The 16,046-nt window shown below is 40.7% G+C and overlaps 1 protein-coding gene and 1 long non-coding RNA gene across 2 annotated transcripts in view; one reads left to right on the top strand and one right to left on the bottom strand.

Moving 5' to 3' along the window:
- Nucleotides 1-426: 426 nt before the first annotated feature.
- Nucleotides 427-938, top strand: LOC135457966 (uncharacterized). The gene is made up of 2 exons (XR_010442809.1): nucleotides 427-591; nucleotides 714-938. It is a non-coding gene; the product is annotated as an uncharacterized LOC135457966 (long non-coding RNA).
- Nucleotides 939-11,442: 10,504 nt separating this feature from the next.
- Nucleotides 11,443-16,046, bottom strand: part of CERK (ceramide kinase) — a 41,265-nt gene continuing 36,661 nt past the window's right edge. The window contains exons 12-13 of the mRNA XM_064702798.1: nucleotides 15,112-15,320; nucleotides 11,443-14,178 (exon numbers count right to left, since the gene is read on the bottom strand). Of these exons, the coding sequence (XP_064558868.1) occupies nucleotides 14,079-14,178; nucleotides 15,112-15,320 (309 nt within the window). The 3' untranslated portion in view covers nucleotides 11,443-14,078. The remainder of the gene's footprint in view (nucleotides 14,179-15,111; nucleotides 15,321-16,046) is intronic.

Genomic DNA, 16,046 nt, shown 5'->3' with positions numbered 1-16,046 from the left:
GATGGCCTTGTGTATCCAATAGAAAATGCAAATTTGCCTTACTCAAAACTCAGCTGGAAATAAACCTAACACTCCTATTAGTCTAGTTCCTCTGGTTCAGAGTACACTGAATTAGAATAAAAAGTTACTTCATTACTAGAGCTGACAGAGCACAATTTCAGAGGTCATCCCTTGGGTGCAAAGTCTGTTCAGATTTTCAGTGCAATACTTCCTGCTATGTGCTTGGATTTAACATACATATCAGCTAGGCAGAGCAGCAGGTTTTCATCTGTGGTAAACTGATGTGGCTCTATTAAAGGTCAAAGGAGATGATTTCCATCAGCTGAGGACATTGCTGACCTGCCATTCATATCTTGTCCCTTTGCCCTTCAGAAGAGGAGGAAACCCTCTGGCATTCAGCAAGGTATTGACAGCCAAAGGCTCTGTTGAGGGACAGCTGATTTCAAAACATTTCTGTAGGGCTGTTGAGGAGGAATGGTCACATGCCAAAGGCTCCAAAGCACAGTCAGTTTGCATTTTGTAATCAGCATGCCACTGGCTGAGACTTGGGCTCAGCCTGTAACCTGACCTGGGATACCTCAGTTTGCAGAGGTCTGGCTTCAGCTTCTAGTTTGCTCTGCTCTGTATTCCTCCTCTGCTACCTCCAGGGATTGGTACTTCTCCTGCTATCTTTTCAGTAGATTTGTGTTCTGTTTTATCATTTTCCACTACAGGCCCCAGAGATCTTAATCCTCCTGAATTAAAAGGTACCCACAGGAACACAGACTACAGAGCCTTTTCAGCCATGGGAACAGCCATTTTCCAGCTTATGGCTTCTGATGAAAGCCAGTTACAAGCATTAGGATGGATGCACTCCAATCCAGTGTTGTGTGGATTATGGATCCCACTGTAAACAAGCCAGCTCATAGTAAGAAATGCAAGGAACATTTGCCCTGAAATCACTCCACCTTATTTTCTGCAAAATTGCTCTTACACATATATCATTGCTCTGCTATAGAGGAAAAAATATGTAGAGCATAAATATTGACATTCATATTGTTCATACTTGTACATGCTAAAGAAATCATTATTTTTTTAATGCTTTCAATAAAGATGGTTGTTGGAAAGTTAAGAGAGGGAACAAACACCTTAGCAGTGCCTCACAGCAGTTCTGTTTCCTTGGAGATATGTTTTAATGTAGAAATAAATAAGAAAAGCTCACGGTTCACAGCAATGTGCTCCTTTTACCTAGTGTTTTAGACAGAAAAGAAGTGTGAACATGACAGTGCCTTACCCCAGTGGTGATGTTATGTAGCCTCATATCAGTGGTACTTGGTTTTTAAATGCTCCCTTGGGGAACATGCACTTATTTGCAATTGAACTATACATAACAAATAATAATTTCCTATTGCTATTGTTACTTGTTTATTATACATCAGTATTTCCCCTTGATAAATGGAGTTTTGGAGAATTTTCAAATGCTCAGACAGAAAAACACTCACAAAGCCACAAACCCAAAGCTGATCAGTGTGGCTTGGATATATCATTAGGTGAAAAACACTCGGGTGCCCAAAGACATGTCCAGATGTCAGACATCTTTTCTCAGAGATGTACAAGTAAATGAGTCCCTCATTTCAGATATATTTCTGCATCACAAAATCAAACAGAAGAGTTCTAGAAAAGAAACAACATAGAGAAGATCTTGATTGCCTGTGAGCTGGAGTAGCAGGCAGCCAGACTGAGGGAGTGCAAAGTTGGAGAAAAGGAGACAAAAGGAACAGAGAGCAGGATTATCAGGCCAGTAATACAGGTACCAACATACAGGTACAAACTCCAGAAAGTGAAACAAAGAAATGGGAATGGTGAAAAGTGAGGAGAGTAATGAGGAAATAGAAACTCTGGAGGAGACCAGGAGCGCTCAGACATACTGCTATGGCCATAAAAGGAGGAAACAGAGCTGAGTCCAAGAGCCAGGAACTGGCAAGGAAAGAAAAACCACAACAGATCCAGTCAGGTTTGTTCCCACCTGCCATACACCACATAGTGCTGACTGGAAATGACAACATTTGGTCTGTCCTTGCAGGGTCTCTGCCTAGCAGATATTGCAGCTGATTTTCTCTGTTTATGACACTTGTCCACACTTGCTTAGGGCAGAGCAAAGTGAGAACTAGAACTACCTGAGACCTGGTGGAAACAAACATTTAAGCCATCTTTAATAGTGTGCCCAAGACACCTGCAACACAGGCAAATTCAGCTGAGTTGAGAAAGTTGCTATATGAACAAGGGTCCCAGATGCTAAAATTTATGATTGTATCTTTCCCCTGCTTGAGGTGTTTCTGTCCCTTATTAAGAAAGACATAGTTCAAATTGTTCAGTTCTTTGAGAAGAAAAGCAACTACATAGCATCTATCATTGTTTGATCATGTTGAATCCTGTAAAGAAAATTAAAAGCAGAAATCACTGGTGTGAAGCGACATGCAATTTGAACTGAAATAATGTTACTGCAAATCTCATCTGTAGGGAACCATAGGAAATGGAGTTGCCAGACTACCTTAAAAATGAGCGCTGTATTTTGAAATGTGGAGTTATTTTCAAGAGAACTAATTTTCAGTAGAGGGAGCTGCAGGATAAGGTCAGACTTAAAAGTCTGAATAGCAGTCACTGCAGCAAGGTAGATTTAAAAGTATTTATGCTAACATGCAGAATTATTAAACAGTACCAGAAGGTTTTTTATCATAAAATTATTTAAACTTTAGAGAACTCTCCACTGCATCTTAGGGTGTGGAAAAACAAGTGACGTACATAACTGCATCTCATTGCATTGTTCAATGTTTTACTGAAAAACAATCTTCTGTTTTCCTGGATTATAGGCACTGATTTGTAATACAAAGACTCCAGAAGCAAAACAAAGCTATATTTCTTCCCTTATTGAAAAATAGTGGCAATATTTCCAATATGGTAACTGCAGACTGCACATTCAGAGATTCAATCAGTGCACATGGGAGAGCCATAGGCAGAGTTCTCTCTGCTGTCTCCATCCGCTCATATTTGCATGCAAAATAATCTGCTCCTACCCAAAGGCAAAACTCGAGTGTGTGCAGTTTTCTGTGGCTGTGTCATTTCCAAGGGTTATCCTTTAGCCTCAGCACGCACTGAGCCTTTTTCCCCTGACACGTCTGTACCAAGGCAGGCCAGGCAGTGACATCTGAGCTCTGTGCTGTTCACAGATGTTTAGCATTGCTCAGGCTGGCAAGAGCCTTCTCTGTGCTGACACCACTGTGTCGGCAGTGTCAGCCAAGATGGAAAAACAAGATCTTGACAGGTCCTTGAACAGAGAAAAATGAGGTTACAGCAAAATATTTGATGTTATTTACAAGCCTCAGACTACATCCAAGAATGCAGGCATGTCTTCCAGTGGACCGGCATGAAGAGGCCTCAAAAATAAATACACTTTGTCACAATTATTTCAGCATGTCAAATTGCTTCCAAATATTCACAGTCAAAAATATGCTGTACCACAGGAGTGGCAGCAGTAGGGCTGCTCTTCAGTCACTCAATTCACTGTACCAGTTCTCTCCATGACACATCCGTGTCACCTGGCGTGTGACACAAACACAAATGACAAGGCTATGCTCTTCCACCTGAATTCTTATGCACCCCATAGGCCCTGCTGCCCTGTGAAAAAGGTCATGATGCAACAACATTTCAGTGTCAGTATTCTTCCTGCTCATTGGGAGGTTTTAACAGGCTGGTACTCACAGAATCACAGAATATGCTGGGTTGGAAGGGACTCACAAGGATCATCAAGTCCAACACCTGGCCCTGCACAGCAACATCCCTGCAAGTCACTCCATGTGCCCAAGAGCATTGAGCTCTGTCAGGCTGGTGCTGTGACCACTGCCCTGGGGAGCCTGTTCCAGTGCCCAAATGACCGTGGGGTGAAGAGCCTTTTTCTAATATCCAATCTCAACCACCCCCAAAACAACATCAGGCTGCTCCCTCAGTGTCACTGTCACCACAGAGCAGAGATCAGGGCCTGTCCCTCCTCCTCCCATCATGAGGAAGTTGTAACTGCAGTGAGGTCTCCCCTCAGTCTCCTCCAGGCTGCACAGACCAAGTGACCTCAGCCACTCCTCATATGGCTTCTCCTCAAGGCCTAGCTGGCTGCGAAAAGAGAAAGGCAAATTAGCAAACAGGAGCTTGGAGAGAGCTTTGGGTAGGTAAAAAAGCCTCCATGCTGTGCCCCAGAGCATCTCAGAAGCCGTGCTGCCCAAGCCATTACCTAAACAATGGAGCATCAGTAACTTGCTGGTGGCCACCACTCATGAGATCAGGCTTACTATGTGATCTAGGACTTGCTTCAGGACCTTTCAGCCTTTGTAGTACAACATACCCACCTACAAATGCTTTATTTGTAGATCAAGTCCTTTATTACAGCGACTTTAGATGGTCACTGTGGTGAGAGAAGGATGAGAATCTTGTTTCTTGATCAGAAGGCTTGATTTATTCATGTAAGATATATAATACATTATAACTATACTAAAAAGAATAAGAAGACAAGTTGCAGATTGCTGCTCAGCTAAGAATAGAATAGAAAGAATGAATAACAAAGTTCTGTGTCCAGGGAATCTGTCCCTGAGCTGCTCCTGTGATTGGCCTTTAATGATACACATGGAAGATGAGCCAATCACAGGGGCACCTGCTACATTTCACAGCAGCTGATAACAATTGTTTACATTCTTCTGCTGGGGCTCTGCTTCCCAGAAGATGGACAAATGTGAAAGAAAGGGTTTCTATGAAAAAATGTCTGCGACAGTCCTTACTTGCCAGTGCACTGGCTTCTAGGCCTCACTGCTTTCAGTGAGCTGGCTGTGTTCAGCCCCTGCAGCTCTGCTGCACTGCAGTGCACAGCCACCAGTCCATTGCAGACACTGCAATGCCTCTGTTGCCCTGCAGTGCACAGCCACCAGTCCATTACAGACCCTGCAATGTCTCTGTTGCCCTGCAGTGCACAGCCACCAGTCCATTACAGACCCTGTAATGTCTCTGCTGCACTGCAGTGCACAGTCACCAGTCCATTGCAGACTCTGTAATGTCTCTGTTGCACTGCAGGGCACAGTCACCAGTCCATTAACACCATCTCTGCCCTCTGCTCTGTTTCCCAGGAGCTGTTCTGTCTGTCCCTGTTGGTTGTTGCTCCCAGTGTCACATTGGCATTGTGGAGGCAGAGCATGGCTTGTGTCAGAGCCACCAATGCTGTGCACATCCTAGCACAAGCTCCTTTGCCATCAATTCTCCACACTGGTGCTTCTGAGGGCTACAGGTCACCCCTGCTCACCCACAGCAGCTGCCCACACATGGAGATACCCACCTCTTCCTCCTGGGTTCCCAGCACACATTTCAATGTGTATGAAAGACAACAGCTGCATAGTCATCAACAATATGAACTCTTCTGCTAAAATGTCTGAGGCCCCAACTCAAAGATAATACCACCTCATTTCCTGATGGATGTCAGCTGATTACACCTTCATGTGGCCCACAGCCTGTTGGTATTGTCGAAGGCATCAGTGGATGTCAGAAAAAAGGGCACAGCAGGGGTCATTATGGACCAATGTGAGTTGCTCAATCTTTCTGAATACAGCAGAGATGCATCCCCGCCTGAGTGGCTTCATGAAAAACACAAAACCCCCAGTAATTGTATTTCTTTCCACTGATCTTGCATTAACCGCATAGGAAGGCATTTTCCATTCCACAGGAAACTCTGTCTGTCACTACTGCAGGATGTATGCAGTGTCCTGGAACTGAAGAGAATTCAAGCTCAAAAAGAGAATTTGTGCCTTTAAATGGGAATAACATTCACTCCCTTTACCACTGCCCATGCCAAGTGGAGAACAGAATTATGGTATCTCAGTAGCTTTGCTGGAAGGTAGAAACCAGAACTCCTGGTAGAAACCCATGCAAGCAGCCACAGCCTCCCACTCCCCTTGCATGTGCAATGTGAGGTGCATTGTGTTGAGTTACTTCAGTAAGGGCAGTGTGAATCAACAACTCTTTCTTGGCCTCCTTTTTCCTCTATTTCAGCTTCAGTGAAAACACTGAACTGAGTCACTTTTGCTAATAATTTCCTGCTGTGCTCTCTTATAGCAGTGTTTCCTCCAACAAATGAAGGCAGGGCAGACAGCAATGGCCTACAGTCCCAAATCTGAGCAAGTGACACAGGTACAGTACAATGCTTTATTTACTGTGTGGGTGAGTTTGGACTACCAAGTCTGCATAGCCAGTGATCTTTGGATATTCCTGCTCACTGCATCCCTCTTCTGCACTGGTCCATGCATTAGTGCCTGCTGTTCCCACCACAAAACTTCAGAATGGACTCCCTGAGCACAGGAAGTAGCAACCTTGTGCTTCTTTCCCACCTCACTTTCTTCCACTGAAAGTCTGTAAAGTCTGTAAAGTCTTTAATGCAGCAAAAAATACAAATTCTGTTGGCTCAAAGCTTTGCCTGCACACAGAGGAGAACAAATAGTATTATCTGCTGTTCTGGTGAAAGAATACGCCTATGTTTACTCTTTCCCAACCCTACTACCAATGTGTTGAGGATTTTCTGAAAGTCCTTACTAGAAAATTACAACCACAGCAACATCCAGGTGTTCAGGTTTTGCCTGTTTTCCATAGAAAATTCAAACACTCTGAGACACAATAGAAATAAGAGGTTCCAACTATCTGAGAGCTACTTATTGGGTTGTTCTTTGGTCTAGGGGCAGGGCAGCATCTACCAGCAGAGCAATCCTCAGAGCAGTACTTGATCTGATAGGCATTGCTGAGGGGAAATGTCTACATTAAATGCATCCATCAGAGCTTTAAACAGCATTCTGTGAAAGCATGGTATCTAGGTACTAAACAGAAATTGATTTGATTGAAGACTTTATGCAACGACTTATTCTAGAGCAGTCCTGTCAGTACCAGCTCTCTTGTACAGAGCCCCTTCTTTGGTGGTAAACAAAAATCAGCTTCAAGTGGTTTTTCTTATCAATAAGTAGTTGGATATTGTAGGGTTTTTCCTTCTCTGTCTGAATAGTAATACTGTCTAGGCAAAGAACAGGAGACTGAGAGCCAACAGAATAGCCCAGGGAGCGAATTCCCCAAAGGCAACAAGCTGCTCTCTGTGCCCACGGGTAAATACAGCAAGGGAGACTCAGCTAAGTGAACGACCAAGAGTTTCTAACTCACAGTCTTTAAGAAATCTGTTTTGAGAGCTAATTGGGTTTGCTGAATATCCACCACTGAAAGCTCAAAAGAACAGATTACACAAACACGTTCTAGGAACTGTACAGGTATTTCATAGGGAAGAATTTTCTGTGGGGACTTCCCCTGATGTTACAAGACCTATGGGACAGAGCCTTAGCTGGGGTGAGTTGCTATCCCACCACCTTGACCTCAGCAGCATTGAAACACTAACCTAGCATTTCTTCTTGTTGTCCAAACTCCCCTTTCCTAAAATACAGCTGCTAAATATTAACATGAAAAACGATATTACATTCAATAGTTCAACAAGATTACATTCAATAGTAATTTCAGAATGTTTCATATTGCTTCAGGAAACCATGAAGGTGCTTTTACAGTTCTCCTTTAGCAGCTCTTCTGGCTATGCTGCTGTTATGGTAAAGTTTGTGAGTGGAAATACAGAGGGTGACACAGCATTTTTTTAGAAATATGTCTTCATAACAGTGATGAAGCTTTTATTCTCTCTACCAGTTGTAAATAGTCAAACTTCTAGCAATCTACTCAAACCTTTAGAGCTAGCTTTATTGTGCAGTTATGGTACATGTACCCAGACAAAGCTGTCCAGAAGAAAAAAATGGGGAAAATATTTGTATTTTGTTTTATTTTTTGTTTTATTTTTCTTTTTTTAATATTTATTTTGCAGTTGATCTCTTTCATCCTTTCCAGAATTCAATTGTCATGGATTTTAAAATTTGCATCACTTCTGTTATTTGTTCAGTGTTTTTCCTTTATGAATAACTATTTTTCCACTTTTATTTTTCCTCTCCTATACTACTGAAATATTGAAAAAAAAAGATTAAAAATGTGAAAGGATAGAATGTAAGAAAATAGTGCAGAAGGTAGTCTCACTCCTGAGGAGTTGCAGCTGTATTAATTACCAAAGATTAGGAACGGGCCTGCCCTTAACAGGCCTCAGCTGTGTCCAATGAGGATGAGTGCTATAAAAGAGTGGGCTAGATAGTGTTTGTTGGCTGTGCTGTGAAGAAGAAGGAGTCAGTGCTGTAAGGAGTTGCCCATGAGAAATCACCAAGAACATATGAGACTTTTGCAATAAGATGATAACATAAAAACCTGCTAATTTTATTTGTTGTTGCAGGATTTTTATAAGATAAGCCAGAAGACTGCACCTTAGACAAAATAGCTACCAACAAGAGCAAATAATCTTTTCAGACATGCAAGAGTCATAAAGGAGCTAACATTTTTTTGTAGACAACCTCATTGGTAATTTTGGTAGGTACATATTAGGAATCATTTCTCAACAGCAGGAAATTGACTAAAAAAATAGTTAATCCTCTCATTGCAGAGTGTTTGAAAGGAATGACTGAAGAATGAATATCCCACCCCTTTCTAATTAATTGGACTAGTCATGTATTAATCAAGAACATGCATAAGCCTTTGTGAGATGTAGATCATGTGGGTAAGAAAAGTCTGGGAAGACTGCTCCTTCATTATGGACAGAACTCATTTACTGCAACTCAAACACCAGTTAGAATCTATTAAATTACTTCACTCTCCTGTTGAAAAGTTGAAATAAGAACAAAGTCACTAATGAGAATAAAAATGAACTCCTATTACTCATTTACTTCACAGAGATTGAGGCAGGAATTCTAGGGAAAGGAATTCTGTGTTCAGTTCTGGGCCCCTCATTAGAAGAGGTGCTGGATCATGTCCAGAGAGCTGGGGGACATGTCTGGAGTGCAAGTCTGGTGAGGAGCTGCTGAGGGAGCTGGGAGTGTTTATTCTGGAGAAAAGGAGGCTCAGGGGAGACCTTATTACACTCTACAACTGCCAGAAAAGAGCTTGTAGCCAGGTGGGGGTCAGTCTCCTTTTTTGTAAAAAAGCAATAGAACAAGAGGAAATAGAGGAAATGGCCTCAAGTTGAGACCAGTATGAGCTGTAGAGACAAGTTGATCTTTGAAGTCTCTTCCAATTCAAGTTCCTATGAAGTTGTGACATGTGGGATCTCAGGATCTGAGTCCTGAGATGCCGAGCCACCGGGACCACCCTTGGGGGGCTCGGGACTCCTGGAATGTTGCCAGAAGTGTCTGGTGGCAGGACTTTGACCCTACACGGGAGACAACGCCTGTATGAAGATAAGAGGACTCCACCGGGGTGAATGGCGAAGGGATTAGTTAATTAGAGGGTGAGACACAGGGTTTAGGATTTCTGTACAGGGGGGTTTAGAGAAGTAAGATGGAGGAATTGGGGCGTGTCCTGTCCTTCTTCTTCTTCTTCTTCTCCTCCATCTTCTTTGGTGATGGTGGCACTTTTGGATTGGCCATTACTAAAAGTGCACCCAGCAATAAGAATAAATTATATTGGGGAAAAATGATAAATATTGTACACGTAACCATGGGTATAAAGATAGGTGGCTGTACGGAGGGCAGCACAGTGTGCTCATGGCTGACTGCTGAGCAGATCTCTGTCGGGCTGAAAGAAAATCTTTTAGATAAACAATTAATAAACATAAAAACCGAAAGAAGAACTGAAGCCTCTTCTCGTCCTTCGATACGCGGGCTGTCCCAAGGCCACTCCAGGCCTTTCCAGGCCCTTCAAACAGCCGAAAACCCGACAGTGACAGAGGAGGTTTAGACTCCGTATTAGGAAAAACTTTTTCATGGAAAGGTTTATCAAGAATTGGAAAAGGCTGTCCAGGGAAGTGGCTGAGACAGCATCCCTGGAGGCAATTAAAAGACACACAGATGTGGCCCTTAGGGACATGGTTTAATGGTGGACTTGGCAGTGCTGGTTTAAGGATTGGGCTTTAAGATATTAAAGGTCTTTTCCAACCTAAAAGGTTCTAAGGTCCTATTATTCTAATTCTGGAATTGCAAGACGTGTTTCTTGCAAGAGAAATTTCTGAGTCTAGATCGTCCTCCTCAGGACAGGGTAAAGAATGATTGAATAGCTTAGGGGTCAAGCTAAGGACAGGGAGGCCCCTCAGCAATTACAGTCAGGGGCAAAACAAAGTAATCTTGGGGAAAATTAATATAATTTACTGCAAATTAATACTGAAGTAAGACAAATAACCCAAACCTAAATGCAACACCTCTTCTCCCTCTCTGTTTCATTCCTATGCTCAGCTTTACATCTGACTCTTCTACCTCATCCCTCTGCCTTGAGCAGTGCAGGGAGATGGAGAAGTGGGGGTTTTAGTGAGTTCAACACTTCTTTCTCCGTTCGGAGGGGGAAAGCATCCCCCACGGTCCACAGTTCATGTGAAAAATACCTGCTCATGTATGTGCTCCTCTCCATGGCTGCAGCCCCTGCCAGGAAACTTGCTCCAGCATGGGCCCTCCATGAGTTGCAGTTTTCCTGAGGGCACATCCACCTGGCTCCAGTGTGAGGTGCTCCACAGGCTGCAGGGCAATCACATCTGGTGCCTGGAGCACCTCCTTCCCCTTTTTCACTGATCTTAAATGTCTGCAGGCTGCTTATTTTCCATTCACTCCTTTCACAGCTGTTAAGCAGCACTTTTTACCCTTTCTTATTTATCACAGAAGTTCTTAGCAATGCCATCCCATGAGCTCAGCTTTGGCCAGTGGCAGGTCCATCTTGGAGGTGGCTGGGGAAATGATTGTCCGACATAGGGGCATCTTCTGCTGCCTTCAGCCATAACTCCCCTCCTGCATCCCCCAAAGCCTTGCCACACAAAACCACTACATTTCAAAAGCAGAAGTGTCTGCAGTGCTGAAAAGCATGCTCTCCTTCTGTGTCCATTGTTTATCTACAATGAACATGTTTTACTTAGAATACATACTTCATCTGTGGCAATTATTGCAACAAAACTCTAGATCCCCCTTCCATTTACCACACTATTTATAGTATTATACATATTTATGCATCTTAGAACACCAGTTTCTTTTATTTCTACAGCAATTACAACTCTCAATACCTGCATTATAGTAAGTTTCATATTCAGTTTACCCTTGTAGAGTTGCTTAGTATTAGCCTCAGTCCAGCTTCACTAGCTGCTTTCCTCCATTCTCAGTGTTTGTTCACTCACACTTGCCACAAAGCTGTCATCAACCCAACTGGAAGGTTATGAATTGCTTCCCTCTGTTTGATCTTCGCTTTGTTTGATCTGCTTACAGTGGTTACATTAAGCATGCTACTGCCAGATTTCTGTCAAAGTGAGACTTTTTTTCAAATTAAGTTGTGAAAAGAAGAACACCAATGTGCTGTCGTACAACGCAGTTTTATTTCTTTAATGAAATGCCCTAGCGTCATAAAACAGAACACATTTTCTAATCTTGAAGCCAGCAAGATTGGGAAAAAAGAAAAATCAAAGCTGGTTTTCCTATATATAATTTCCATACTAAGATTACATTCAGAGAAAAAAAATCCCTAAAATTAAAATGTAAGAAAATTACTTACACAACTCTCTTAAAAATAAACGGGACATGTCATACAACTCACATATGGTGCTTTGCTACTTTAATATGCTACAAATACAATTATTTAAATGCAACTATGCAGCTTTTCTATGACCTATGGCCTTTAAATTTTATTATGTTGCAATACCTTTATTATTTACTTCACACTTCCTTACCATACTACACAATGATCTTTCATCCTTCTCTGGTGGCTTTTTCTTAGAAAGGAGACCTTCCCTGTGGCTTTCTTTGGAAACACCAAGCACTCCGTTGCAGATACGCAAATATTCAAAGCATTTCAATATACATTCACTATGAGATTAAGTCTCTATTTTTCAAGTAGGGGTCTCAGGACTTGCTAGTAAACTAATGGAAAAAGCTGGTTAGTATTTATTCCAGTTCTCATTGATGAGAATGTGCTCTGGATAGCTGCAATGCCTCCAGCTCCCTCACTGTTGGTAAGCTGAGTGTGCACCATTACCTCCTGAACAAGAATTACTGTAACTTCAAAGTCTGGGTACTCTCACAATATTCATGGATTAACCACAATAACCATAGACATTTTTTAACAAATGACACTTTCAAAAAATATTCACATTTGTAGAACTGCATAATTTCATTTTCAGTGGGATGTTAGTTCAAAAGTACTATTTTGCTTATTAAACATGGCTTTAAAAATACAGTATATGTAACACCTGTGTTAGAAGTGTCAGAAAAACATTGGATGGATCAACATTTCAACTCATTGCAGTAATAACGAAAGCAAAGAGCAGTAGTTGTGGAAAAGTATTCAAGTATTTTCCTGAAATACTATATAACAAAATAAAGATTCTAAACTTTGTATGATTGTACTTGAGGCAAATATAATTTGCAAGTGCTTTTTTTCATATAAAGCAATATGAATAATACTTTGTAGCAAATATATAGAACACAATTGTGACAATACACAAAGTAGGAATGTAAATAACTTCAATAGGAAAAAAATAACCTGCCATTTATAATAATATTCAAGTGCTTCAGTAATGAAATGACCAATCACCATGGCTTACATTAATCACATATATGAGAGACATGAAACTAACACAAACTGTATGACAGAAGTACCAATAAATATACATGAATACAGAATCATCAGCTGTTTGGATGCAAAAAAAATTCAGATGAAGTCAGTTTTAAAGAGAACTTTAAACTTAAAGAAACACTTTTAAAAAGATAAAATAGAACAGTGGCTGACTTCTGTCCTCACACAGAAATAAGCCTGTACAAGAAGAGCAAAATTTAGCCCCAACCCTGGACACAAAACATATATGTACCACAATACACAAAACTATATACAACTTAAAAATAATCACTCCATAGCTCTATATGACAGTCTCATGTTTTTTGTTATAAAAACAAATCAGCACAGTGAATTCATGATTTGTCAGATGCCAGTTTCTTCCCTTGGCTTCACAAAGCAGATTATTTTGTTTCACATTTAGTTAAATTATTTTAAGGATTTTCAATCATCAAATCATATTTCTAAACTTAACACTTTACCATCTTATTTTGCAAAGACATTTTAACACATGGAGTAGAATGTCCAGAGAATTGTGAAGAGGGAAGCTTTTAATATGTTAATATCATATATTATTAAAACCTAAAACCTGCTGGTGTTTGAGAACTTATTTATATTTTCCTTTCCTGTGCCTTCCTGATATTATACAAGTACTCCTGCAATTTGCTTGCAAGACTTTTCAGTTGCACTGTGTGGTATTCGGTATCATCCAAATAGTCATAAAACCTTTTATAATCCCAAAAAGCATGATGCAAGGAAACCTTCAAAGACAGAATATAGAGGATGAGGTGTAACCTGTATATAGTTGTGCTTTTATTTTTCAAATATCTGTATACTACTATTGTTATTACTTAAAGCCAGGAATGTGTGTTTGAATTGCATTGATAAGTTGCAAGGTATTGTCAGACTTACAAAATGAAATATTTTAACTAAAAAAAAGCAAATGACAACAATGTTGTCCAGCATTTAAGCCACACAAATTACATAACACTCCCAGCAGAAAACATCTTCTCAGACACTGAAAATGTCTTATCTTGGTGCCAGTGGGAAGTCCAATGTTTCATAACATTTAGATATTATTGCAACACAACTACTAAATTAGCTCTCTAGAAAAGCAAAGAGAATTTATCAGTCATCATGAATACACAGATATAAGCCAATCTCATCTTTTCTAACATAACAGATTACATTGCTCCAATATATATTTTAATGATTACAATGTTTTTTAAAAAAAGACACAATATAGTAAGATGTCTAAAATTATAGTGAAGCCATAAAAAAAATCTAGAAGTTTAAAATACTTGTCAATTTGACTAAAATGCATATTTACTCAATTTCCTTGAGCTTTTATTTTTTTCTTCTCCGCATTGGAGGAACAACGTCTATAGTAATTGTTCAATGCTACTCTGGCTGTGGGCAGCTTCCTCTTTACAGTCTTCCTCAATTCCCCTCGCAAACAGTTTCATTAACTGGCAGTGGACCCTGAAAAATACAGAAAATAGTAAGAAATAAATGGGTACAACATTTTTAATTATAGTAATTTAATTCTAATAGTCCATTAATTTCAAACAGCTGGACAAAGTTTCTTACACCTGACTGCAGAAACCACGCCCTCATTTTAGTTACAATCCTTCCCTGCTAAGAGGGCTGGATGCTTTCATGTGTCCTCTTTTATGCCCCTTGTCCACACAAGTAGTTCTTTGGGCACCTAGATGAGTAAATCTTGTATAATATACAGCATTTATAAAACTCCCCTTTGGACTGCTAAGGGATTATATTTTAACACTTGTATGTAAACATTATGGGTTTGGCTCCCTTTGTTCTAAAACAACAAACAAAACAAGGAACCAAAACTAATCCAAACAATAACAACAACAACAAAAAAAACTAACCAAAAAAACCTTTCAAATTTCACAAACTTATTTCCTAATTTGATTATTTGCACAACTGCAAAATTCTTTCTCCATATGTGAAGATTGGAGATAAGACTGTGCTGTGTGCAAAAAAACCCACAAAGTATGGGACACAGTATTTCTGTCAGGCAAAGATGCTTACTTAAGCAAATAGGAAAAGCTATTGCTCAGAGTAATGAGGCATTCCACACATTTAAATAGAATCTTTCCAACACCATCTTCACTTTCAGCACTTAAATCACATAATAACAGTTCCTAAGAAGTAAGTATGACTTCAAAGGTAGGGCCATACATCTCACTCAGAGTGATCATTTACAACATACATGGCTGCAGTATTCTCTGGAAAGGATTCAAAATGGTAACAAAAATATTAAGGTTTATTATCAGAAGACTGAAACTTGCTATGCACAGACATCTTTTTGGGATGCCTTTATAAGCATCCTTAAAATCAATGAGAAGACTCAATGTGTTCTGCTATATAGACAGAAAAATCAATGCTCACCTCACTTCAATTGCTGAACTATCCAGAGTTTCTCCATCACAATTCCAGGTGCTATTAACAATATTACAGCAACAGGTTGGATGATCTCTGCAGAACTGGCCAAAACGTTTCTTTCCAACGTCCATGACATTGCTTTCATTGTCTTCTGAAAGCTTTGATGTAAATTGAAAACACTTAACCCGATAAACGTCTACAAATGGAAAGTCAAACTACAAGGAAAAAAAAAAAAGCAAATCAGGCAATTATAATTAAATACATTATGCCACTCAGCATTTTGTACTCCAGGAAAGTCTGTCCATTCCCATTTTCTAGAGAAGCTTACCTGAGTATAAAGTGATACTTGCTTTTGAAAAACTGCACAAGTCAAAAAAAATACAAAGCCAAAATGAAACCTTACTTCTCAACGGTCAATGTATAATGCCTTTTATAGCAAAATGGTGTAATAAAAGCTGCATGGAAGACCATCCCACCCTAGATTTGCCTCCTGACTGAGGCCCTGGACTGCAAGGTGATGGAGATAAGAGACTCAGGTCTGGGCTGGGGTAGCAGAATACATGCACAGGAGGATTATGCCCAGCATCTTTGGGGTGGAGACCACAACCCCGGGCTATCACTTGCCAGGCTCAGCAGACCCACATCAAAGCAGAGAGGAGAAGAGGATCTGGATGTGTGCTGAAAAAGCCTCTGGTCAGAATCAGTGAATGCCCATCCTTTGCTGTGCAGAGGAGCTCCAGGGGCCTTCACCCTGGAAAGGTTCACCCTTCACATCCAAGGGACATCCACATGAGGGACAGCAGAGGGGGTGTCATGGCCCATCAAAGGCTGCCTCAAAGGGGTCCCAGACCCTACATACAATGCAAAATGATGCAACAGATCCACAGTCTTACAGGGGGCAGTGTCACACCTGCCCCCTTCAGGGGACACACCTGGATGTT

Source organism: Zonotrichia leucophrys, chromosome 1A (genome assembly GCF_028769735.1).
Source record: "Zonotrichia leucophrys gambelii isolate GWCS_2022_RI chromosome 1A, RI_Zleu_2.0, whole genome shotgun sequence".
Taxonomy (NCBI): Eukaryota; Metazoa; Chordata; class Aves; order Passeriformes; family Passerellidae; genus Zonotrichia; species Zonotrichia leucophrys.
This window is presented reverse-complemented; position numbering and strand designations above follow the sequence as displayed.